The 27,201-nt window shown below is 41.6% G+C and overlaps 1 protein-coding gene across 1 annotated transcript in view; it reads right to left on the reverse strand.

The window, feature by feature from the left end:
• Positions 1 to 27,201, reverse strand: part of LOC308678418 (sodium channel protein type 5 subunit alpha-like) — a gene marked incomplete at its 3' end in the record, with an annotated part of 408,240 nt that overhangs the window by 273,408 nt on the left and 107,631 nt on the right. Inside the window, exons 4-5 of the mRNA XM_081345599.1 lie at positions 24,516 to 24,596; positions 20,797 to 20,925 (exon numbers count right to left, since the gene is read on the reverse strand). Coding sequence (XP_081201725.1) covers positions 20,797 to 20,925; positions 24,516 to 24,596 — 210 coding nt within the window. The remainder of the gene's footprint in view (positions 1 to 20,796; positions 20,926 to 24,515; positions 24,597 to 27,201) is intronic.

Consider the following 27,201-nt stretch of genomic DNA (forward strand, 5'->3'; position numbering starts at 1 on the left):
CCATTTTCTTCCATGATGAACCTCAAGGCAATTGCACAGAATTTTTAAAGGGCTCTCCTAGGCAAAGATCTGTTTAATTGGCCACCATGAATTACTCACATAATTTTCCTGCAGATAAGCAGAAGGAAGATCCGTAGTGCTAGGTGATTTCTCTTGTTTGCCCAACATCACAGGTAGTCCTCAACTTATAACCATTCATTTAGTGACCATTCAGAGTTACATTCAGTGATTTATGACCATTTTTCACATTTACGACAGTTGCAATGTCTCCATGGTCACATGATCGAAATTGGCAACAGCCAAGTATTTATGACCTGGGGTCACATGATCACTTTTTGCAACCTTCTGGCAAACAAAAGTCAGTGAGGAAGCCAGCTTCACTTAATAACCGTGTTACTAATGTAACAACTGCAGTGATTCACTTAACAACTGGGCCAAAAAGGTCATAAAATAGGGTGAAACTCATTTAACAACTCTTTTGCTTAACAATGAAAATTTGGGGCTCAACTGTGGTCGTAAGTTGAGGACTAACTGCACTGAACCTCTTACTGAAGAACATTAAATACATAGAAAATCCCAGCATAATGAAAGCGCAAACTAGTCATGTATGCAAAGACACAAAAACCATCCCTTAAGTCTTGGCCTTGCAACAGGAATGAGGCAAAGTGACTGGAAAAGATTTTTGGATCAGCGTAATCTTATTGTAAATGGGAATCTTACTAAGCAACAAAAAAGGAATTAATTAACTTTCCCCAGCTCTCATCCGCGATCTACCTGAGGTCACAGGTTGGTGAACAAAAAACAACAACACAACAACACTGTTTCAAAATTCTCCTGTTATACAGGGAACATGTCTAAGGCAGTATGATGTTAAAGAGTTTCTAAGCATCTAGTCTACTTATTTTTTTTATTTTTTTTATTTTAATTCCATTTATATCCCACCCTTCTCCGAAGACTCAGGGCGGCTTACAAGCTTAGCAATAGCCTTCATTCTATGTATATGCCTGCTTATTAGGGCTTTCAGACACCCCCCCAAGCGGCATTATTACAAAATCAGCTTATTGCCCCCAACAATCTGGGTCCTCATTTTACCTACCTCGGAAGGATGGAAGGCTGAGTCAACCTTGAGCCTGGTGGGACTCGAACCTGCACTAATTGCAGGCAGCTGGTGTTACTTAAGGAGGCATTAGCCCACTGCTCCACCAAGGCTTATAACCTGATAAACCCATATTTTACACTTTTTAAATATTGAGCAGTTAAAAGTCAAAATAATACATGAATTTAGTGACGTAGCTCCTATGAAATTGAAAAGAATGGGGACACTTTGATGAATCTTTTTACACTATCATGCACTTTCCAACATAAGAACATAACTGTATTTCCTCCAGATTGTTAGTGATTAAAGATTCCTAGGAAAAGATCTAAGTTTCTTGAACTTAAAAAGGAATACAGGAAGTCAGTTAATACCAAATCAATTTACCCCAATATTGTCAGGCTTTTCAGCTATTACGACAAAACACTATATTAAAGTGACTACAGGTAATCCTTGACTTACAACAGTTATTTCAATAACAATTTAAAGTTATAACGGCACTAAGAAAAGTGACTTATGACTGTTTTAGACACGACCATTGCAGCATCCTCATTGAGACACCTAGCAACTGACTCATATTTATGACGGTCGCAGTGTCCCGGGGTCATGTGACCGTTTGACAAACAATGCCAATGGGGAAGCCAGATTCATTTAATAACTGCGCTATGAAGTTAACAACTGCAGTGATTCACTTAACAACTGTGGCAAGAAAGGTTGTAAAATGGGGAAAACTCACTTAACTGTCTTACTTAGGAGCAGAAATTTTGGGCTCAATTACGGTCATAAGTCGAGGACTACATATACAACATAGGTTAAGCTGTAATACAGAAATTTAAGATTAGTAGGTTTATTGCAGCTAAACCATGGAGCCATTATGAAAGAATTCAACAACTTTTGTATAACAAATTCATTATTTAATTATATCTAATTATAACAATTAATACTCAAATTTCCTGCAACTCTGTCGCCCACCAGTTCTACATAAAGTGCTAGAAGGGAATTTCTTTGGAACAAGAAATACAATTTCCATCTGTTTCTTCTTTTTCCTTCTCTGGGGAAGCTAGATACTAAATTAGAATCTTCTTCACACATGACGTGGATGATCTGTCAAATAGTAGGTTATTTAAACTTAGCCCTTAACCCTTTTATATATATATGTAGGCATTAATACATGCAAGCCCTCAAATAAATTCCCCCAGTTGTAAAACAAACTATTACAGAAGTGTTTTCTCAAAAATTAAAATAAAAAAAATTAAAATATAGTTTCAAATGTGAATCCAAACAGCCCACCCCGCAAAATATGACTCTTAAGGCAGCTTCCGGCAACTGAAAGTATTAATAGTAATAATAATGGGATTAAAGCAAGCATCATATATTTTTTTAAATATGGGAGTTTCTTTTTACAGACTACCCCCCCCCCATCTTATTACACAGAATTAACTCAATGGAAGGGACCCTACTCAAAGCCTCACCTATTTTTCTGCTGACATATTAAAGCAGCACAAAGGGGGGGAGAAGATCAAAATATGTTAAAGGATTGTCAAAGCTAGAAGACCTGTCTTATCATTAATTACTGCAGTCAGGAACAAATGTGTACTAATCTTCTATTTGAGTACGGACCGTTTTGTAGAAATCTCACAGGCATTTTGTAGCCTTTTGCCAATGCTGTTTATGATTTCCACCTCTAATACAGGTAGTCCTCGACTTACAATTGTTCCTTTAGTGACCATTTGAAATTACGAAGTCACTGAAAAAAAAGTGACTTATGATCGTTCTTCCTACTTATTGACCATTGCAGCATCCCCATGGTCACGTTGGGGGCAATAAGCTGACTTTGTAAAAAATGCCGCTGGGGGGGGGGCGACGAAAGCCCTAATAAGCAGGCATAGACATAGAATGAAGGCTATTGCTAAGCACATTGATTTGTGCTTCTTAGATTGTAAGCCGCCCTGAGTCTTCGGAGAAGGGCGGGATGTAAACGGGATAAAAAAAAAATCAGATGCTTGTCAACTGGATCATATTTATGACGGTTGCAGTGTCCTGGGATCGTGTGATCATTGCAGAGGAAATGGGGAAGCCAGATTCACTTAACCTCCATGTTACTAACTTAACAACTGCAGGGATTCACTTAACAACTGTAGCAAGAAAGGTTGTAAAATGGGGCAAAAATCACTTAACAGCTATCTCACTTAGCACTGATATTTGGGGCTCAGTTTTGGTCATAAGTCGAGGACTGCCTGTAGATAAAATAGGCTATCCCTATGGTCCTTTTCTCTCTCTCCAAACAATAACACAATAAAAAGAGTTGGAAGGGACCTTGAAGGTCTTCTAGTCCAACCCCCTGCTCTGGCAGGAAATCCTATACTATTTCAGACACATGATTGTCCAATATCTTAAAAATCTCCAGTGTTGAAGCACTTACAACTTCCGGAGTCAAATCATTCCACTGATTAATTAATAGGAATTCTGATTTCCCAGAATGCTAACTGCTTCCTTTCTACACTGGTGGCCCCCAACGTTTCTGGCATGAGGGACCGTGGAGAGAGTTTTTCCCACGGACTGGAGTTTGTGTGGCTTTGCACACTGTCTGCATCCCGCAGATGGGGCGCTTAGCCTGTTTGTGCAGCCTGGCTTCTAGCACAGGGCAGGCTGCTGGCAGTCCATGGACCAGGAGTTGGGGACCCCTGTTCTACAAGACATTTCTTGCTGCAGTTCTTTTTCTGGATAATCAGCAGGCTTGCAAAGGAATTCCTAAGCTGTAACTTGTGGTTGTTATTTGTACTTTTTTAAGAAAACAGATCCAGAAGCATGGTTGAAAATAGAGATAGCTCTGGAAAATAAAGTTGGATTTTGCAGCATATAGGTAGTTCTCGACTAACAACCATTCATTTACTGAGTGTTCAAAGTTATGATGGCATTGAAAAACATGACTTCTGGCCAATTTTCATACCTGCAAGCATTGCAGCATGGTCAGGTAATCAAAATGTGGGAGCTTGGCATGTACTCATGAGAGTTGCCGTGTCCTGGGGTCATGTGACCACCCTTTACAATCTCCCTAGCTGGCTTCCGATAAGTAGAGTTAATGGGGAAGCTAGATTTGCTTAACAACTGCCTGATTCACTTAACAACTGCAGTGACTCGCTTAGTGGCGAAAGGGAAGTAAAATGGGACAAAAGTCACTTAACAACTGCCTTGCTTAACAACGGAAATTTTGGGCTCAATTGTGGCCATAAGTTGAGGGCTACCTGTAGGCTTCCCACGTTTCAAAATATTTTAAACATGCCATCCAAATGCATAAAGTCACTACAAACTCAGGTTAAAATAATGTTTTAAAAAATGTTTTAAGCTCTCACCTTTATTGCAACAATTCCTATATTCTTGCTATTACGACTTACAACCATAAATACTTATTATTTGGTTTCAAATTTCCCAGTATGTCACAGTCATGTGACCATATTTCTGACACTCAGCAATTGGCCTGTATTTTCAGCTACCTGGAGCATCCCACGGTCACATGACTTACGATGTTTTTTTCCAAAAACATGTATTTATTTCCCAATTCTAAAAACTAGTGTTTATTTCAGTGAAAATGCCCCATTAAAAACAATGAGTTTGCTTAACAGTCGCCATGCTTGCTTTATGACTGTGGTGCTCACTTAACAACTGCCACACAAAAAAAAGATCAAATCAGGTCTGGTAATGTGATGACCTGCTTTATGATCGTCCTGACTTATAACCATCATGGTCAGGCTCCTTTGTAGTCATAAGTTGAGGGCAAGCTCTATGACAGTGGTGGCAAACCTACGACACACGTGCCAGAGGTGGCACTCAGAGCCCTCTCTGTTGGCACAGGCACCATTGCCGCCAGCAGCAGGTCCATCAGTCCACCACCGTTTTTGCACCTTGCAGCACGGTGGCCCATTTTTGTGCCCCCGGGTTTTGCGTGCCAGAGGCAGCATTTGGAGGCACCTCCCTGCCCCCCGTGAGGGCACCACAATGCTGATGCAAACCTGGCACTTTGCGGTAAATAAATGGGTTTTGGGTTGCGGTTTGGGCACTTGGTCTCTAAAAGGTTCGCCATCACTGCTCTATGATATACGAATACCTTCAACAAGGTTTCCACCGGGAAACTAAATTAGCCCAGTTTCGAATGCTCAAAAGCGACCCCATTTACTGCACCCTTTACCATTTCCTTCAATGCACTCTCTGAAAAGGTGTGAATCCTCAATGATTCAGAGTTGTACAGCCTGGGCAGCCCGGTGTTTTCAAACAGAGCATTCATTTATAAAACCCTGTTTGTTCTCTTCTACGCCTGAGACACAAAAGAGGCACAAGTAGTTTTTAGTTCACAACGTGCAAACAAGGACGGCCACAGACCTGGGAAGTTCCAGTTCTATTGAGCAGACAAGCTAATCAGGCTAATGATGCTAGAAAGAAATAATCTGATTTTTTTCTTTAACTCCTTCTGATTATGCTAAAATTGTCTACTGGACAGCAAAGGGGATGCTATTTTTCATTTATGTAAACCTCCAAGGAACTTATACAGGCTGTCCTGGATTTGTGACTGTAACGTTGCCCCAAAGAAGAGGCAGTCAAGCTATCCTCCAAAGCCCCTGAAGGCAGGACAAGAAGCAAGGGATGAAAACTAATCAGAGAGAGAAGCAACCTAGAACTAAGGAGAAACTTCTTGACTGTTAGAACAATTAGCCAGAAGTTGACTCCAGAAGTTGTAAGTGCTTCAACACTGGAGATTTTTAAGATATTGGACAACCATTTGTCTGAAATAGTATAGGATTTCCTGCCAGAGCAGGGGGTTGGACTAGAAGACCTTCAAGGTCCCTTCCAACTCTGTTATTGTGTTATTGTTTGGAGAGAGAGAAAAGGACCAGAGGGATAAAAGGTAAAGGTAAAGGTTCCCCTGCACATGCGTGCTAGTCGTTTCCAACTCTAGGGGCCGGTGCTCGTTTCAAAGCCGAAGAGCCAGCGCTCGTCCGAGGACGTCTCCGTGGTCATGTGGCTGGCATGACTAGACACCAAAGGCGCACGGAACGCTGTTACCTTCCCACTGTAGCAGTCCCTATTTTTCTACTTGCATTTTTATGTGCTTTCGAACTGCTAGGTTGGCAGAAGCTGGGACGAGTCACAGGCGCTCACTCTGTTACGCGGCACTGGGGATTCGACCCGCCAAACTGCCGACCTTCTAATTGACAAGCTCAGCATCCTAACCCAGTGAGGGATAGCCTATTTTATCTACAGGCAGTCCTCGACTTATGACCAAAACTGAGCCCAAAATATCTGTGCTAAGCGAGATAGATGTTAAGTGAGTTTTGCCCCATTTTATGACCTTTCTTGCTACAGTTGTTAAGTGAATCCCTGCAGTTGTTAAGTTAGTAACATGATTGTTCAGTGAATCTGGCTTCCCCATTGCCTTTGCTTGTCAGAAGGTCGCAAAAGATGATCACATAATTTTGAGACAGTACAATCGTCATAGGTTGCCAAGTGTCTGAATTTTGATCACGTGACCATGGGGATGCTGCAAGGGTCATAAGTGTTTAAAACGGTCACAAGTCACTTTTTCAGCGCTACTGTAAACAAACTGTAAGTCGAGGACTACCCATACTGCGAAGTTGTTGCAAAATGAATAAATAAATAAATTACCAGTTTGCAAAGTGATTTTACTTGTCCTCTTTTAATTATGGCCATATCCTCATAAAGTTCTTTTCTTTGGCTGATGTTGCCTTCATCTCATCCCTAGCCTGCGGGTGAGCCGGTGAAGTCACCCTTGCCAATATTAAAACAGTATTTTCCCCCATTCTTTCGACATCATGAAGATGGGTGAAATCTGTTAGGCTCTGGGTATTTGTTAACTCGGAGGAACATAATGGGGCTGGGAATGAACAGAACGAAGGTACTGGGCCCAGAGAAGGTCATCAATGGGGACAGTAAATTTCATGCTGATGTAATTTTTATTATTATTATTTTCATATTTTTTTTTGCTGACTGAACGATGGATGGAGTGCATTCAAACACCATTGTGGGAAAAAGCTTTGTATCAGACTAGATTAAACCTGGGCAGATAAATTCCCTTGCATTTATTTTCCTCCAGTCCTGGTTTAATCTGCTGAACCATAATTTGCTTTAGAAACTTCCCTCAAAGGATCTGAGTATTTTGATGCAATGCTCATGAGGATCACAGTGTTTTTGCATGTGTTTAGTTAGGCAACGAAGGGTATGTATATGAATTGTCTTTTTTCCCACAGGTGCTTTTTCAAAAGGCAACTGGGCTTCCTTTGTTTCTCCTTAAAGACCTTTCGCTTGCCATCCAAGAAGCTTCTTCAGTTCTGACTGATTAGCAGAGGACAAAAGGATTAATATTCTTTGCAGTCGTCTGGTTGTTAGTACTCTTTCTGAGAGTTGTTGAGGCCACCTGGAGGTTTATCTGTGCCTTCAGGGTCACCGGAATAGTGCAAATGGGTATGGAACTTTTTTGACACTGTTGAAAGGACTGTGTTGTAGACTGAAGATACTGTAGATCAGACATGTCAAACACAAGGCCCGGGGGCCAGATCCGGCCAGCGAAGTGGTTTCATGTGGCCCGCGAAGCCATCCTGGAAACAGTGAGGGAACGGCCCCCACTGCCTTGGCCCTGGCCCAGAGACCCTCAGATCTGTCCCACTCCTGCCCAGGCCCCCATAGGCACCCTTGATGCGAACGATGTAGAGTTGGCCACGCCCACCCAGTAGGCCATACGCACTCTAGCCACGCCCACCCAGTAGGCCACGCCCACCCTGGCCACACCCACCCGGCCCCCTGAGGGCAATCGCAATGCTGATGCGGCCCTCAATGAAATTGAGTTTGACACCCCTGCTGTAGATGATGTCATATTGCTCCCCTTCTATTGAGGGAGGGCTGTTCAGTTTTGACCTAGATGGCCTCTTTGACCCCTCTTTCAAACCAGCGGTCCTCTCTGACCAGAATGTGCACTTTGCTGTCTTCGAAAGAGCACCCTTTGTCTTTTAAATGCAGATGGACTGCTGAATCTTGTTCTGATGGGTTTGTTCTCTTTATGTTGTGCCATGCATTTGTGAAGTGGTTGTTTTGTTGACAAACTTCCCTTCCATTCTCCAGCATTCAGTTGGAACCGATGAAGCTCCTTGGATGAGAAGCGAAACGTCCTCAAGGAAAAAACAAGAAAGTCCAGTTGCCTCCTGAAAAAAGCACCTCTGGGACAAGCGTGACCTGGATGACTGAGAATCTCCACAGATTCTCCTTTGATCTCCTTATTGATCTGTGCTTTCTTGAGCTTTAAACCGTTTTGCCACTCTTAACACAGAGTCCTGGGCTTGAGGGAACGGTGGCAGAATTTCTCCTAGATTTTTCAGCCAATTTGCCTACTTTCAAATTGAGGGCTGGTTCAACGCGTGTCTACGTGAAAGCTTGATCTGGATCTGCGGACGACACCCAAACCAGGAGCCCTATACTTCGTACTTCTTTTCTCTCAGTCACTTCTAATCACACCAGCTACATTCCAAAATGTCATCACTGCTCAGAGAAGGAAGAGAATTTGGAGCAAGATGACCTGGCTTCATGTGTTCTGGGTGGTGGGATGACGCAAGACAGAGAAAGGGAGAATAAAAATAGGTACGAAAGCCATCCCACAAAAAAGAGCTAGCCGCTGCTACATCAGTTGGGCATCTAAGCCAAGAATTGAAAAGATGATCCCCATAGCATCATCTCCAGACTTTCCTTCCTGATGGCATTATCCCTCCATAAATAAAAGGAGTGACATGATAGCTGTATTCCAGTATTTGAGGGGCTGCCACAATGGAGAGGGGGTCAACGTATTCTCCAAAGCACTTCGAGGTAGAACAAGAAGCGATGGATGGAAACTAATCAAGGAGACAAGCAACTTAGAAATAAAGAGGGTACAATTAACAGAGGGGACAATTAACCAGTGGAAGAACCTTCCTCCAGAAGTTGTGTATGCTCCATCTCTGGAGGTTTTTAAGAAGAGACTGGACAGCTGCTTGTCTCAAATGGTATAGGGTCTTCTGCTTGAGCAGAGGGTTGGACCAGAAGACCTCCAAGTTTTCTTCCATCTCTATTCTGATTGATGATCTATTAATAGGAATGCCCCGTTAGCCCCTTTGATGCATTCATCCAGATGTGGTTACAGCTGTGCTCTCAAAGTATTAGGGGCTGCTTTAAAGCTTCCACTGTTATCATTATCTTCATGAAATAGGATCGATGTCCCAGAATCCTCTGGGAGATGACAAAGATATTGCATGCAGTCAAATAATAAAATGTATTCATAAATGATAAGGAAAAGTTCTAATAAAACATAAGCACCATTAACATAGAATAGTATGGGCTCATAACATTAAAACAAACAATAAAAATGCCTCGGAGATGAGAAATGTTTAAGCTTGATGCTAAGTAAATATCAGCATGATCTCTTATGGCTTTCTAGGGGAATGGTTTTCTTCTAAAAGGTCCACAATTAGGAATAATATCACCCAAGCAATGGTACTCCAAGAAGCCTTCATAATACGATTCATTGCACAATCAGCCAGATGTTCAGACTGCATGTGGCATTTTTGTCCACCTATCGACCCACTTCCTGAGGACCTGGGATTGGGACGGTGTTAAAGATCTTGTCGCAGGATGTAAGCAGTCCCAAGTAAAGCTGCTTTTTGCAATTGACTGATGGGAATTTTGTCAATGCCGATGGTGTTCAAGTGGTCCTCCGGCTGTTTTGGGATTGCACCCAAGACACCTATGACTTTTGTTTATTGTTATTATTCCATTTTTCAATATTCCCAAAGCAGTTTATAAACAATATAAACAATTATAAATAATTATAATTATAAAAATATTGCGAAAAAAAGCGCCAACTTCTAGGATCTATGGAGATTATCAGTCATCCAGGTCATAGTTATCCTAAAGATGCTTTTTCAGGAGGCAACTGGACTTTCTTGTTTTTCTTTGAGGACATTTCCCTTCTCATCCAAGAAGCTTCTTCAGCTCTGACTGGATGGTGGGGAATGGAAGGATTTATACTCCTTGCAGACAGCTGGTCATTTGCATCCTTTTAGAGAGTCGTTGAGGCCACCTGGAGGTTTATCTGTGTCCTCGAGATCACCTGAGGAGTGAAAATGGGTGTGCAGCCTTTCTGGAACTTCTGAGAGGACTGTGTTCTAGACTGGAGAATGCAATTGACCAGCTATCCACAAGGAATATAAATCCTCCAGTCAGAGCTAAAGAAGGTTTTTGGATGAGAAGCAAAACGTCTTCAAAGAAAAAGAAAAACAAGAAAGTCCAGTTGCCTTGTGAAAAAGCATCTTTGGGACAACTTGTACGGTCATTCTTGTTTATGGTTGGTAGTAGTATCCTGCCTGTCTCTCAAAGCAGGTTCAAAGATTATACGAAGTTTTGGGCTGCATTCAAATGAAGCTTGAGAAAAACACGAACACAGTATGTGATTTGATAAAGTAGCCCCCAAATTATCCCACATACAGGTACTCTTCAACTTATGCCCACAATTGTGCCCCAAATGTCTGTTGCTAAGCAAGACGTCAAGTGAATTTTGTCCCATGGACATGGAAGAAAGGGAAAAAAAGAAAATAAAATGAAAATAAAATCACTCTGTGGGGAAGCACACACACCCCGTGTAGTCCTCGACTTACAACCATTCAAAGTTACTGAAAAAAGTGACTTTTTGGTCATCTATTGCTTCTCTCACGATTGCAGAATCCCCATGGTCACATGATCAAAATTCGGTTGCTTTGCAACTGGAATATATTTATAAATATCTACAGCATCACATGCTCACCATCTGCAACCTTCCAGCCCGCTTCCGACAAGCAAAGTCAATTGGGGGAAACCAGTTTTGCTTAACATCCAGATGATCTGCTTAACAACCGTGGCAAAAAAAGGTGCTAAAAGTAGGCCAGACTCATTTAACAACTGCTTTGTTTAGCAACAGAAATGTCAGGCTCAATTCGAGGACTACCCTCAGCATGGGTGCAAGGATCCCTTGAAGCCCGCTGAGAATTAGGGGGAATCTCCAGGGTTGAGAAAAGAGTTACCTTGTGGCCAGAAGGGCAGGTTAATAGATTTAATAGAATAAGTAATTAAAAATAAAATAAAGATGGCAGCTGTAATTACCAATCACAGCCTTTTTTTTTACATGTATGCTAAATGAGCAGAGCTTCCAGTGCAAGGAGATGGCATCCATCATCACTTTTTTCCTGCAGCAACATTTGCGTCCCTCCCCTGGGAGAATCTAAAGGAACTCTTATAGAAGTCCTTCTAAAAAAAAATCAGCTATGGTTTTTATTTATTTGTTTGTTTATTTATTTATTTATTTATTTAATTTATATTTAGAAAATTTATATTGCTGCCTATTCGCACAAGGCGACTCAAGGCAGCTTACAGGACATAAAAGCACTATATAAAAGAAAAAAAAGGGAATTAAAAAATAAAAATAATGATATAGTAATAGCCCACCCCGGCAACCGGGCGACAAACACATATTCATACCTGCCATTTAAGGGGGTCCATCCGGCTCTGGGTTCCCCAGGCCCGCTGGCAGAACCAGGTCTTTTGGGTGTTCCAAAAGTATGTCAAGAGTGGGGGGAGGGGCGGTTTAATTTCCAGTAGGATGATGTTCCAGAGGCACGGAGCTACCACAGAAAAGGCCCTTCTTCTGGCTCCTGCCAGATATACCTCCTTAGCGGATAGGGGACCCCACAACATTCCTTGCGCCCCTGCTCAAGCAGATCGGGTATTTCTTTCCAGGTAACTGGATATCATTGCAATGTATGGCAGTGAAAGCTGGACCATAAGAAAGGCTGAGCGCCAAAGAATTGAGGCCTTTGAACTGTGGTGCTGGAGAAGACTCCTGCGAGTCCCTTGGACTGCAAGGCGATCCAACCGGTCAGTCCTAGAGGAGATCAACCCTGACTGCTCTTTAGAAGGCCAGATCCTGAAGCTAAAACTCAAATACTTTGGCCACCTAATGAGAAGGAAGGACTCACTGGAGAAGAGCCTAATGCTGGGAAAGATTGAGGGCAAGAGAAGAAGGGGACGACAGAGAATGAGGTGGCTGGATGGAGTCACTGAAGCAGTAGGCGTGAGCTTAAATGGACTCCAGAAGATGGTAGAGGACAGGAAGGCCTGGAGGAACATTGTCCATAGGGTCGCGATGGGTCGGACACGACTTCGCAACTAACAACAACAACAACAACTGGATATCAAAAGCTTCAAATGACTCAAGAAACTTGATATTCTAGGCCAGAGTTCCCCAACCTTTTGGGCACCAGGGACAGTTTCCGTGGAGAAAGGTTTTTCCACAGACCGAAGAGTGTGTGGCTTTGTGTGCTGCCTGCATCCCCCAGATGGGGCTTTGCTTGTTTGTGCGGACTGGTTGCTGGCATGCTGCAGCCCGGTACCGGTCCACAGACTACGGGTTGGGGACCCCTGTTCTAGGCACTCTAAATATCTAGAATTCTGTTGAAAGGGGGGGGTGTCATTTATTAAAATAGGAACTAGCAAAGGTTTTTTTTTTAAATGAGCTGGTCTCTTTCTTTGTTGATCTTTTTTCTTTTAAATACAGTCTGTCTCTCTAAGGAAATCAATAGTAAAGAGCTGGATGTAAGAGGCAATTTTGTCTTATTGGAGATCCTTGAAGTTAAAGCTGATGTTCCCATTATGTACTTGCTAGAGCTGAAGCTGAATATTCAAAAGAAAATGAATCAAGAAGTTTTAAAATCCAAGTAGACTTGCCCCACTAGTGTGACAATACCCTTTTTCATACTTTTCCTTTAAGAACAAAAAAAAAAAAGCAGGATTGGGATATTTGTCTGGCCGCATTGTGGCTTTGATTTCCTTCAGCTGGTTTTCTAACTTTTTAGAAAACCTCAGTGCTCACTGACTGCCACTACCCTTTAGGACATTTTTTTTAAGGATCTAATGGTTGCACAGCTCAGGATGCTGCTATTTCACTTCCTGTAAAATGGTCAAAGCTGCAGCTGACCCAGGAACTTAGATCTCCTTTTTTTTCTTTCAGTGGGCAGAAGGAGACAGGGAACTTAAATCGGATTAAGAACTTGCTTTGGAGAGAAGACAGGGCTTTTGCAGACTGCAAGCTAGCAAAAGCCCCAATCTGTTGGCAGCAGCCACTATAGATACTCCTCAAGTTATGACCACAACTAAACCCAAAATTTCTGTGGTTAAGCGATACATTTGTTAAGTGAGTTCTGCCCCATTTTACAACCTTTCTTGCCACATTTGTTCAGTGAATCAATGCAGCTGTTAAGTGAGTAGCAAGTTGTTAAGTGAATCTGGCTTCCCCCATTGACTTGGCTAGTCAGAAGGTCACAAAAAGGGGATCACATCACCCTGGGGCGCTGCAACCGTCATAAATATGAGTCAGTTGCCAAGCATCTAAATTTTAATCACGTGACCACGGGGTTGTTGCAAGGGTCATAAGTGTGAGAAATGGTCATAAGACACTTTTTTCAGTCCCGTTGTAACTTCAGACAGTCAGTAACTGAATTGTCGTGAGCCGAGGACTACCTGAAATTGATGGAAGTGGAAATTGCTACAGAATACCATTGCAAGACATCCAAACCTAAACTTTGCAATGGCAATTCCCCTAACATGCAGCCAGTTTATGCAACAGCCATGGGTTGTGTCTTTGTGAAGGTTTAAGTGACATTAGAGCTCGGGCAGACTGCATAATGCTTACAGTCAGCCTGCTGTGGTCTCCAAAAGACCAAATAAAGACCACCAGAGAGAGAGGATCAGAGTGAAAACATTTCTATGGTGATTTTCAAGCTTGCACAATGCAAAAATTCTGGTTGAAACTAACCAAATCAAGCATGTTGTATTGAGGTTAAGCTTGTGTGAACTCAGCATTTTTTTTCTGATTATTCTCCCTGATCGTATGATATATGAAGGAATATATTTGTGGTCAGGATGCCAAGAAAATGTCCAAGACGTAATTCTAATTACTGTACTCCTTGATTTACAACAGTTCATTTAGTGAGTGTTTACAAGTTACAATGACACTTAAAAAAGTGACTTATGGCTGTTTTTCATAATTATGACCTCTGCAGGATCCCATGGTCATGGCATCAAAATTCAGAAGCATGACCACTGACTCATATTTATGACGGTTGCAGTGTCCCGGGGTCATGTGATCCCCTTCTGACAAGCAAAGTCAGTGGGGAAAGCTTAACAAGTATGCAGCTAACTTAACGATTCCAATTTTAAGTGACGTTTTCCCAATTTTCCCAACCTTTCTTGCCCCAGTTCTTAAGTGGATCACTGTAGTTGTTAGTTAGTAACATGGTTGTTAAGTGAACCTGGCTTCCTCATTGACTTGGCATGTCAGAAGGTCACAAAAGAGCATCACATGGGACAAAAAGAAGGGCCTTCTCCGTGGTGGCTCCCTTCCCGAGGAACATCATCTCTGCAGAAATAAAATTGGCTCCCACTTTGACACTCTTTAGAAAGGCCTTGAAGACATGATTTGACCAATGGGCTGGGTGAATAGAGCCCATAAAATAATTGCTTGAATATTACTGTTGGGGTGGGTGGGTGGCGATTCATTGGGCATTACAGTGGGGTTCTATTTCTGTAAGCTGCCCAGAATCGCCATGAGTAAGTTGGGTAGCAAAATGAATTTTCTTAATAAATAAATAACTTGCCTGGCAACTTAGATGGTCTCATACTGCCAGCTCAACAATCAGGTGCCAGGAGTTCTTTGGCATGGCTTCAGCCTAGAGAATATGCTCCCTCAAGAGGTGCATTTTATTCCAATTCTCCCAGTATGTAGGAAACTGATAAATTATTTTATTTATTTATTAAATTTCACTATTTATTTATTTATTTATTTATTTATTTATTTATTTATTTATTTATTTATTTATTTATTTATTTATTTATTTATTTATTTATTGATTTGATTTGTATACCGCCCTTCTCCCTAAGGACTCAGGGCGGTGAACAGTGACATAAATGTCAAAATGCAGAAATACAGAAAATTGAAAAATAAATTAAGCCCTACTGCCCAAATGTAGAAGATAAATTAAAACCACAATTAAAATTAAACCCGTCAGACCAGACCGGATTGCTTAAATAGATGTGTTTTTAGATCGCGTCGGAAGGAGCGAAGGTCGGGAGCCATCCGGAGCTCAACCGGTAAATGGTTCCATAGGTCAGGCGCAATATGCATTTCTTCTGCCAAGCTTTAAAGCGTTAATTATTCCAGCAACTTGTTTTATTTGGATTGATTTTTTTTTCTATTTTTTATTTTCTCATTATTATAAGCTTTACTAAGTGTTGTAATAAACAGAAAAGCAGAGTACAAATTCAGTAATAAGTAATGAATGCAGTAACTTCAGTCAAGAATGAAGCCAGACAGAAGGATCACAATGACACTTGCATGGTGAAGTCGTCATGTGCACAATTATGTACATGCTTTCTGACATCTAAGACAAGGTTGTTGTCCCATCTGGGTTATTCTGAAATGGATTTTGCTCACCTTACAGCTTCTTCAGTCATTAGGCTTGAATTTATCCTACTTCCTCAATCATCTTACTTAAATTCAGCTGGTGAGGAAAACATCAGGTCTTGGGGGAGATATATAACTCACTGTTGAGTGAGGAAATAGTATTTTACTTAGATCCCTGTCTACGTATCAGATAAGGAGACTGGCACATAGCCTTGGAGAGCTGCAGTTGCTATAGCAACAGCTATAAGATCTTTGGTCAGGACTAGTACAGGGGTGATTGGTTGCAATACATTTTGTACTACCTTCAAGGATGGCTGGTTCACTATCTGGAGTTGTGCAAAGAAGAGCAACAAAGATGATTAGGGGACTGGAGGCTAAAGCATATGAAGAATGATTACAGGAATTGGGTGAAAAGAAGGACTGCGGGTGACATGATAGCAGTCTTCCAATATCTTAGGGGTTGCCACAAAGAAGAGGGGGGGGGTCAACCCATTCTCCAAAGCACCGGAAGGCAGGACAAGAAGCAACGGATGGAAACTAATCAAGGAGAAAAGCAACCTAGAATTAAGGGGAAACTTCCTAACAGGGAGGACCATCATTGGAACAACTTCCCTCCAGAAGTTGTGGGTACTCCATCACTGCAGGTCAGTGGCGTAGCGTGGGTTGTCAGCACCCGGGGCAAGGCAAGTAATTTGCGCCCCCTAACCTGTGGATTTTAGCTCTCGAGTCTCTTCCACTAGCTCAGGAATTCTGGGAGTTGAAGTCCATGAGTCATAAAAGAGCCAAGGTTGCCTACCCCTGAGTTAGGTTCAAGGCAAAAAAGGGTCTCTGGAGAAGAGGGAAAATGCTAGTTTAAAACTGAAACAAGGCAACTTTAAGGTGCCTCAGCTGTGATTTAGGATGAGACAAAGAGAGGACATGGCGTTGAAAATGGTTAATGGGGCATGTTTGTTCCACTCTTAGTGGACGTCAGGATAAACCCCACGAGAGAATGACCTTACAACAGATGTGAATAGGCTTGGACTACGTTTGTAGATTGAGTGCATACATCACATGGAGCGATGATGGGCTTCATCAAGATTTATGATCCCACAATTGGCTAGTTTTCTCCATCTTGTCCTAAACCCTGGATACCAACCACGGTTTATGGCTTAGCATGTGGCGTGGGGTTGACCCAACATGTTAGGCGACAAACAATGACTTCCAACTTACAATGCCTCAGCTTCCCAAGGTTATTCCAAAGCCGGAAAAGCCAACCAACCCACCCTGCAGCTTTGCCTGCTTAGGCTGAACCCCAGGAATTCATACTTGCTGCGGCGCCCGACCTATTTTCTGCCCAGACGCTGCTTATCCAAGCCAAGCCGCCTCCTTCTCTTTGGCACCTCACCCCAAAGATTCGCCGGCCTGGCTGGAAACTCTCGCTGCTGGCGACGTGTGTCGGGGGGGGGCGGTCCCGATCGCCGATGCACGGTTGGATCGGCAACCTGCCGACGCAGCTTTCGTTCCAGAGCAGCCAGGGACCCCCGGAGAGACGCTGCAGCGATCCTCCCCCTGCGGGAAATCCACCCTCTTTCAAGCCCCGCCGCGCCCCCCCTGCCTTTGGCAACCCCGGGAGCGCCTTGGGAGAGCCTCCGCAGCGGAGCCCCGGGCTTGCAGGAGGGCCGCGCTCTGTGCATGCTCAGGAGCCGCCTTCTCCTTTGCGGGGGGGAGGAGGGAGAGAAGGCTTCCGTCCAGCGCCGAAGCGAAGGCGGAGCGGCCCGAAGGAGGAGTCACGCTGTGTGGTTGTGTGTTTGTGTGTGTGTGTGGCGCACCGTGGGGCGTCAGGCCCTTCCCAGCTGGGGCTCCGGTGCCTCCGCCCTGCCGGATCCCGGCGCCGTCGAGCACGCCCCCCCCCAGATGTTGCGCCCGGTGCGGCCGGCCCCCCCTGCACCCCCCACGCTACGCCACTGCTGCAGGTTTTCAAGAAGAGATTGGACAACCATTTGTCTGAAATGGTAAGACAGCCTCCAGCTTGAGCAAAGCTTGTTAACAATAAGAGCAATGCAACAGAAGAAACAATGACTCTGTAAAGTGGTAGTCTCCCATCCACTGGATGTTTTCAAAAAGCCATTTGACAGCAATGGTTAAAATTGACCAGGAGATTTGAATTGCTCTTTCCAAGATCCCTTCCAACATTAAGATTTTTAGAGTCTCACAACAATATATGGCCCCTTCATGATCTGTGGACTTCAACTCCCAGAATTCCTTAGCCAGCATGGCTCAGCTCAGGAATTCTGGGAGTTGAAGTCCACAGGTCATAAAAGGGCCACAGTTGACCACCCCTGGTGAAGCCCGAATGAGGTGATTATGTTCCTACTTATTCATGTATGATTGTGGGATTCAGGTCTATTTGGTCATTTTCTTGAAGGTTGTTGGAAACTGAATTTACATACAACCGATATTTCTCTCACACCCTACCAAACTAAAATAAGGGAAAAACCCCACAAAAATTGGAGCCAGGAAGGCAAGAAGGAGAAGGAAAGAGATAGGAGAAGTATTGAGAAAAAGTGAAAAACTATAGGAGAAAAACAGTAACAAAGCACAGATATATTTAGTAGGGGATACGTAACTACAAGAGGTAAACTACAGCCTTTCTAACACACACACGTCTTGATTTCTAACACTTAGGAAAGACTTGGAACTTCCAAAATAGTATCTGGCATGTTGCCACTATTATCAGCTTTTAGGTATTTTAGGCCAATTTTCTTACTCTACCTAATGTTCAGCTTGGCCTTTTTTGAGGTAATTATCCCAAATATCCCCAAATGAGAAAACTTGGGGACAAATAGGGAAATAATTGCAAATAAAAGGCAAAGGATAATGTCCCAGGATAATGTTGCAGGATCCAATCTAAGTCAGTTGCCGGGATCAAAAAAAATATTTTTCAAGCTTCCACATTCATGCTGGAACCCATACTCAGGAAATGTATCTCTCTCCAGAATGTGTACTATAGTACAGGTAGTCCTCGACTTACAATAGTTGGTTTAGTGACCGTTCAAAGCTACAATAGCACTTATGACCATTTTTCACACTTATGACCATTGTAGCATCCCCATGGTCATGTGATTTATGTTTGGATGCTTGACAACTGACTCCCATTTATGACGGTCACATTATCCCGGAGTCATGTGATCTCCTTTTGTGACCTTCTGACAAGCAAAGTCAATGGGGAGACCAAATTCACTTAACAACAGCATTGATTCATTTAAAAAATGTGGCCAAAAAAGGTTATAAAAAAGGAGCCAAATTCACTTAACAAATTTCTCACTTAACAACGTAAATTTTGGGCTCAGTTGAGGTCCTAAGTTGAGGACTACCTGTATTTATATGGTCCCTGGTTGCGTGTGGCTTTTAGTTGTTAATTCACTTAATTTAGTTTAGTTCAGTCCAGTCCAGTTAGGAAGTACTAATTTAGTTAATAATTCCTCATGGACTTGTTGCTGCAGTCAAACTCAAGAACCTTTATCATTGTCACAGAGGTCTTGCCAAAGTTATAGCTGGCTGCCTTTTGCAATTCAGCCACAGTCCATCTCAATGAGGTGTTATGTCTGGCAAAGAGAAATAACTTTGACATGACAAGGCAAATTGCACCATAGTGGCAGGATTTTAATGAAGGTTTAACAAAGCATTGAAGGGGGAACGATGGGAGATCTGGTTGAATTAGCTATTTTGCTTTGATGCACATCCAGATCTCAATTTCCACAAGAAAAACTTCTATTCCCCTCAAATTTGTACCCACTGAAATTTTTGATGTCAGGTTTTTAAACTTAAAAGTACTAGAGGATTCACCAATGGGTCTAACCCAGGGGGTCTTCAAACTTAACCCTTTAATGACTTGTGGACTTCAACTCCCAGAATTCCTCAGCCAATGTGCCTGGCTGAGGAATTCTGAGAGTTGAAGTCCACAAGCAGGGGTCTTCAAACTTGGCCCTTTTATGACTTGTGGACGTCAACTCCCAGAATTCCTCAGCCGGTGTGCCCATCTGAAGAATTCTGGGAGTTGAAGTCTACAAGTCATAAAAGGGCCAAGTTTGAAGACCCCCTGGTCTAAACTGTGATTTCTTTAACTATGTTTTATTGAGTAAACCACAATTTCTTTGCTTCTTATTACAAACGAGCCAAAACCAGCAAGCCACAAGATGACTTAGTACAATATGTGAACACAGGCCATGGTAGGCATAAACTCTTTCCTGTTCAATTTCATAGGTCTCGAGGTAGGAGAGATAAAGATTTATACCAATTTAGCAATGAAGATTTTTCCAGTATAATGCTGAAAACTGTACAATGAGATATATCAAAAAGGTTGAATCATGGCAAGTGGACCAATTTTTTTTAAATTGTTTCGCTTCCCATCCCATGAAGCTTCATTAGTTAAAAAAAAATTAGTTAGGAAGAGAGTCAGAGAACTGTTGAAATGCACCAACTCCTGCCACACCAACTTCAGGGGCTCTGCCCAAAATATATTCCAATATCTCAAAGAACACTCAATCACTGAGAGAGTTTCTATGCCACCAATTTATAGTAGCATTTTAAACAGAGGGACTATGCCTATAATCCTCTCCTTTTAAAACTACAGTTCCCTATATATTTGTTTCAGAATGGATACAGAAGCCATGCAGGTTGGAAATTGCTAAGAAATCTATTTAAAGAATCATCTGAAATCTGACACTCTGTCAAAGTGTTAGTGAAAAGATGCCAATAGCTAAGTCAGCCTTTAACATGTGCCAAATGTTAGTTGCACTATTCATTGTAGCTGATATTATTGTTCCTAGCAAAAGTGCCCTGGCATATGTTTCACTTAATAGTGAGTTTCCTTTGCAGCAAGTTACTTGTTTTACTTAGTTAAATAAGTTGCCAGCAAAATCTAAAGCGCCATCCCCAAGCATACGCTTGTCAGATGAGTTGGGATGACCAACTCCCTATGCTGGCCAGGGATTATGGGAGATGTTGTTCCAGCCTTTCTGAAGGGAAGCGGAATGGCCAATGTAAAGAAGTTCATTGACTTCCTTATCCCCAAACTATCAATACACAAAATTAATTCTTTAGAAAGGCAGGGGTGAGCAACACGTATTATCCTATCATAAAACTACAGTAAAGCTCCGTCCAGGGAGATGAAAGAAAAGAATACAGTAAAATTACTTACGCCATGATAATAACAGAAAAATCCAGCCAGTTCCAGGGATCTCGAAGGAAGGTGAATTCAGTCATACAAAATCCTCTGGCCAGTATTTTAATCAATGACTCAAATGTATAAATGGCAGTAAAAGTTTGCCTATAAAGAGTTAAGAGTCCAAGAAAAAAAATCAGAATATTAGCAAATGGCAGGACAAAAAAAAAGATGCATAAATATCCAGCGATCCCTCATTATCTGCCTATCTATCCTAATAGCCAGAATAACAGAGATGAAGAACAGGTAAACCCCGTCTTCTTGGTGGCAGCCCCTCAAATGTTGGAATGCTGCCATGCATTTGGCTCCTGACACTGCCTAAAACTACGTTTGAAATTGTTATATATGCAACCACTATATGTGGAATCTCTCTCTCTCTCTCTCATTGAGATACATAGCCATAAAGTCTCAAGGAATCTGTTTTAAAGACATTGTCATCTCAAGGACTGCTGCTTTCACTATATTTGTTCTTTGCACATACAAATAGACATAATGTGGAACTTTTTAAGAAGACCCTGGACAGCCATTTGTCCAAAATAGTATAGGATCTCCTGCTTGAGCAAAGGACTAGATTAGGAGATCTCCAAGGTCCCATTCCGAATCTGTTGTTCTGTTATTCTGTATAATATATTTACGAAAATGCTGCTACCGTATTTCTCCCACTGTTCTGGAACTACAGACCCCAATATCCTTTGTCACTGGCCATGCTAGCTATGGTTGCTAGGCTTTGTAATTTAGTAATGCCTCCAGGGACTCATGCTTCAAAATGTTTTTAATTTAATTGAAGCTGAGAATGACCAATTTCTTTCAATGGACATGGTTGTAATTCCATTATAAACCAGCTAGAAATGCTGAAAACCTATTGTTAATTTGTTTTTGTGCTGTAATATTTTCCCCGTGTGTTGTTTTTTTTTGCTACTGGCAAAGCTAATGCAGCTGTGTAATTGAAATTTGGCTTGCTATTCCACTAGTGCTGATCGTCTCTAGTCGCTTAACCGAAACAGGAGCGGGCTGACTACTGACTGAAACTCAGCAGCTCCTGATTTGCCACTTGAACACAACCACACAAACATTTGCAGCAAGCTGGTCCACTTTTCAGTATGGGCAATTTGGCCATAAATGAAAGTCAACGGTAGGCTAGGCTTGCATTGATTCATACTATCACTTTAAAATAGCCTTCCCTATATTGTGCCTTCAGGGTATCCTGGACTACAACACCCAATTACCCTGCAAGGTCAGTTTAGATAGCATAGCAGCATGTTGTCCATACATCATAGATACCAAGCTGAAGAAGACTGCTATGGTTGGGAGTAGAATTGGGATGTAATTTTGCAGGGCTTGCAATGTTCTCTTCCCACCGTTCATCCTCCTGACCCAACAGTATGTAACTATCAATCTTAGTTGCTTTAATATCTGATTTTCTCCACTGTGTATTTGTTTGACCATCATTTTCAAGTTGTTGGTGTTGTTCCCTCGCTAAGTTGTGTCCAACTCTTTGAGGCCCCATGGGACAAGCACGCCGGAAACCAGAGTCTCCACTGTCTCCTGGGGTCTGCCCAAATTCATGTTCATTGTGTTGACGACACTATCTAACCATCATCTCATCATCTGCCATCCCATTCCCCTTCTGCCTTCCATCCTCTCTTCTCCTTAGGTGGCAAAAAGTATTTGAACGCCAGCTTCAGTATCTCTCCTTCCAAGTGACTAATTTGATCTCTTTGCAGTCCGAGGGACTCGCACAATATGTACATACCCCAAGAAGGTTTTTTTTAAAAAAAAATATTACAAGAAATGTCTCATATCTATGCATTGTTTCTTGAATTTCTCCAAACAGATTATTTTCCAACTACTCCTGGACTGCAAGTCCCAAGAATTCCCCACCGGCATAATAAAACAGGATGTCGAATTCTGAGCGTTGCAATCCAGCAATATCTTTGAGGTGGTTTAGAAATATAAACAAACAAACAAAAACAAACAAATAAATAAATATTTGGAGGCTGCATGTGCATATGTGTGCACAGGTAGTCTTCAACTTATGACCACAAGACAGTTGTTAAGTGAGCTTTGCCTCATTATATGACCTTCCTTCCCACCGCTATTCAATGAACCTTTGCAGTAGTTAAGTTAGCAACATGGTTGTTAAATGGCTTCCCCCTCGGAAAGTCACAAAAGTTTGATCGCATAACCCTCAGACAATGCAACGGCCACAAATGTATGCCAGTTTGCCAAAATGTCCAAATTTTGATCACGTGACCACGGGGATGCTGCAACGGTCAAAAGCGTGAAAAACAGTTTTGATATGACTTTTTTTGATGGCGTTGTAACTTTGAGTGGTCGCTAGATGAATGGCTGTTAGGTCGAGGACATGAGAAACCTGATAAGGTTTGCTTTTTAAAACAAATCTCGAACACATGCAAGTGTAACTATGGTTAGTGCTTCAAAAGGAAAGAGAAATATGCCCCGTTTTAGAGGATTTTTTTTCACCGTGCCTGGAAGTTGGGACTGCTCTGAGATCCTATCTGGAAGGAAGGCATTTTGTCTTCTTTCCTTCTGGCACCCATAGTGAGGAGCAGATGGCTGTGTTTATCACCCATCAGTCAAAAATAAGAAGTATGTTCTGGGTTGGTGAAATGAGACACACTAATTGTTTAATGCACTGCACTTAGATTAATCCTTTGCATCTGGTATCCATTTCAGGAAGAACTTGCAGAAGCGCCAGCTTGCAGTACCAAACCTTCATACGAAAGGTAAGTTTCAGAAGTATTTACATGTGCAAATCCAGATTGTTTAGTTCTATCACTCCACCATTACCTATTGAGGAATAGATCGTCAAAGTGGATCCTTATCCAATTCCGCAAAAGAAACATTTCTAACATCTGGCAGAAGGATGCATCTCTATAACCCCGGCAGTGACCACAGATAGCTCTCACCAGCACAATTTACGAGCCCAAAATTTCCATGGCTAAGCAAGGCAGCTATTAACTGAGTTTTAAAAATCCTTTTTTGGCCTTTTTTTTGCCAGTGTTGTTAAGTGAATCACTGCAGTTGTTAAGTGAATCACATGGTTCTTAGGTAAATCTGGCTTCTCCCATTGACTTTGCTTGTTGGAAGCTGGCTGGGACGGATCCCGCCCTAAATATATGCCAGTTGCCAAGCACCCAAATTTTGATCACTTGACCATGGAGATGCCGCTACGGTCGTATGTATGAAAACTGATCACGTCACCTTTTTCAATGCCACTGTAACTTTAAGCAGTGACTAAATGAAGGGTTGTAAGTTGAGTACTGCCTGTAGTATATTATCTGTGATATGAACTTCCCAGATTCAATTAAAGATAAATGTGCTGTTAGCCTCTGGATTGCAGACTTCTCTGAGAAAAATCCACCTCTGTAAAGGCAATATAATTTATCTGAATCAATTGTGTTTTGTCAATGCACTTGAGATACACACTCTGACAAAACACAGTTTAATCATCTATTTTAATAGATACTAATTCCATTTTAGTTTTCAATAGATTTTGATTTTGTGATTTAGCATCCCAAATATTCATCGCCCTAGAGAATATAAATAAGATGATCACAGGAATATGACTAGTTCTCACCTGCCCATTTCCCAACTTAAATAAATTATATGCAGCAGAATTCTAATATTATGCAAATTCAAACAGAAAAAAAAAGTTCTGAAAGGATACTTACTCCACGTATTTATTCCACGGAGGAAGTTCGGACCACGCCATGAATACACAGTTGGTTAAAATAGTGCACATAATAACCATACTGAATAATGTGGAAGTATGAGTTAAGGAAATAACTTTAAAGAAGTTTAGAATTTTAAAACTGTATTTAAAAACAAGCTCTTCACACTTTCACTGTTGTGGCATTGCAATATTTTTTCCTGTTTCACAGTCTTTATTCATCCTTTCCATAAAATGCAACCGTTGAATCTGCTACAGTCCTATGCCCAGTGTGCATATATGAGTGCAGATAAGCATACAAAGATATAGCTTTGGTTGAAGTTTAAAGGAAATCACATAGCTGGTAGAATAATTCTTGAAGCAAAGTCAGTGGTCCAATATTGCAAATATTATCTAGTCAGTCACAGAATATTCTTCAGTGTGTTTTTATATATACAAGCTTTTCTCAAATGAAATCACTTCTTTTTGGAGAAAAATATCTCTAGTATTTATATCATTAAGACCCCTGTGCTCTCTGGTGAATTCACATGTGTATTTATTTATTTTATTTTATTAAATTGTTGCTGAACTTCTGCTCTAAGAATCCTTCAGATCTAGGCATTATGGTTCAGCCATATCTGGAAGGTCTTAAACTTTTGACCAAGTGTACAACCTTGAAGGTATGCCACAGGTTCACACTGACAGATACATACTCAAGTGAAACTTGACACCTCATCATTAAATAGACAAAAACAAGTAGTTCTTTAAAGAACAATCCAGGAGTAACTTTAGCATTTCCATTTTCAGATTTTTTATTTTATTTTCCCAGAACTAGCTTTAGTGAAGACATTTGTTATGATCTATCATCCAAGTACTAACCAGTCTACTCCAACATAGAAGAAAGAAAGAAAGAAAGAAAGAAAGAAAGAAAGAAAGAAAGAAAGAAAGAAAGAAAGAAAGAAGGAAGGAAGGAAGGAAGGAAGGAAGGAAGGAAGGAAGAAAGGAAGGAAGGAGGGAGGGAGGGAGGGAGGGAGGGGGGGAGGGAGGGAGGGAGGGAGGGAGGGAGGGAGAAAGGTTTCTTATTGACCATATCAAATACATAAAAATCATACAAAAATACAAGTTGATTCAAGGAAAACAATAAGACAACCTCATAATACACCCCAATCTGATCTAAACTGTGTTTCTTTTTTATTACAGCCTAAAACAATCACATTTAAATGAAACTGCACCCATATCTATATTTTCAATTTAAAAAATGATCTTTCTACTTCCAAAAAGTTCCTAGAAAAAAAAAGGGGGGGAGAGAAAGAGAGCCTTACAAAGTAGCCAAGATTAGCTTCTCTTAAAATACATTTTAATAAGGTCCATTTTGAATGGGAACACAGGTGTGATGCTGCCAATTCAGCATAAAAAGAAAATAAAAAGGATTCATGAAGAAGAAGAAGAAGAAGAAGAAGAAGAAGAAGAAGAAGAAGAAGAAGAAGAAGAAGAAGAAGAAGAAGAAGAAGAAGAAGAAGAAGAAGAAGAAGAAGAAGAAGAAGAAGAAGAAGAGATGGAACAGAGGACCAAGCGAACAGAAGCTTGCTTAGAACAATAGGGTTCTCTTGCACAAATGATTATAAGTGTCACCCTAACTAGTGATGCAATTGGTATACAAGGGGCCTCAGATAAGGAAAGTGACAGCTCCCTGCCCCAAGGAACTTACAACCTAAATTTGGAATAGAAAGATGGCAGAAGAAATAGGAAACAGATAACAAAAGATGAAAGTAAGAATATACAGCATTTATTTGTGTTTGTTTGTGTGTGGGTGTGGGTGTGGGTGTGTGTGAGAGAGAGAGATACAGAGATACACACACACACACACACACACACACACAGGGAGGGAGAGAGAGAGAGAGAGAGAGAGAGAGAGAGAGAGAGAGAGAGAGAGAGAGAGAGAGAGAGAGAGAGAGAGAGAGAGAGAGAGATTTGAATTTTTCAGTTCCTTTATAAGCATGATAAGTCAATAAAAGATAGGAATACACAGGGCCTTTTTTCTCATAGAACACCCAGAACGGAGTTCCGGCACCTTTTTTGGATGGAACCTTGTAGAATAGGCAAGGTGGGTTGTATGACATGTGTAAGTTCTGGCACCTTTTTCTTTTACAAAAAAAGCACTGGGGATACACATGTCAGTTGTGAACAACCAGATTCACACATGAAATGTTCAATTAGCTACTTTAATCCTCATGGCTATTTCACAGGAATCATCCCAGACTGACAGTTTGGGGTTAGGTAAGATTCAATGGCATTCCGGAGGGTGTGTGTGGGTGTGTGGGTGTGTGGGTGTGTGTCAGACTTTGCCTCCTTGTGCCTACATAAAGATTCCAGACTAATTCCCTGCTTGACTGCTACCCCGACTCGGCCAGTCTCTGTCTGATAGTATAGCTGTGGACACTGTTTGAAAATATTCCAGTTTCTTTTCTTCCAAAAGACACGAGTAATCTGAGTTGTTGGATTACACTTTACTGATCTAGAGATGAAAAGGACTAACCTCACCACTTTTAAGTTGTAACCTGATACAAACAGGAAATTTGGAAGACTATTCACAAAACACTTCCAAAATTGCAAACGTGAGAACTGCCAAAAAAGATAATGATATACAGGTAGCCCTTGACTTACAGCTATTGGTTTAGTGACCGTTTGAACATACAATGCACAAAAAA

Source organism: Vipera berus (assembly GCF_964194415.1).
Source record: "Vipera berus genome assembly, chromosome: Z".
Lineage (NCBI taxonomy): Eukaryota > Metazoa > Chordata > Lepidosauria > Squamata > Viperidae > Vipera > Vipera berus.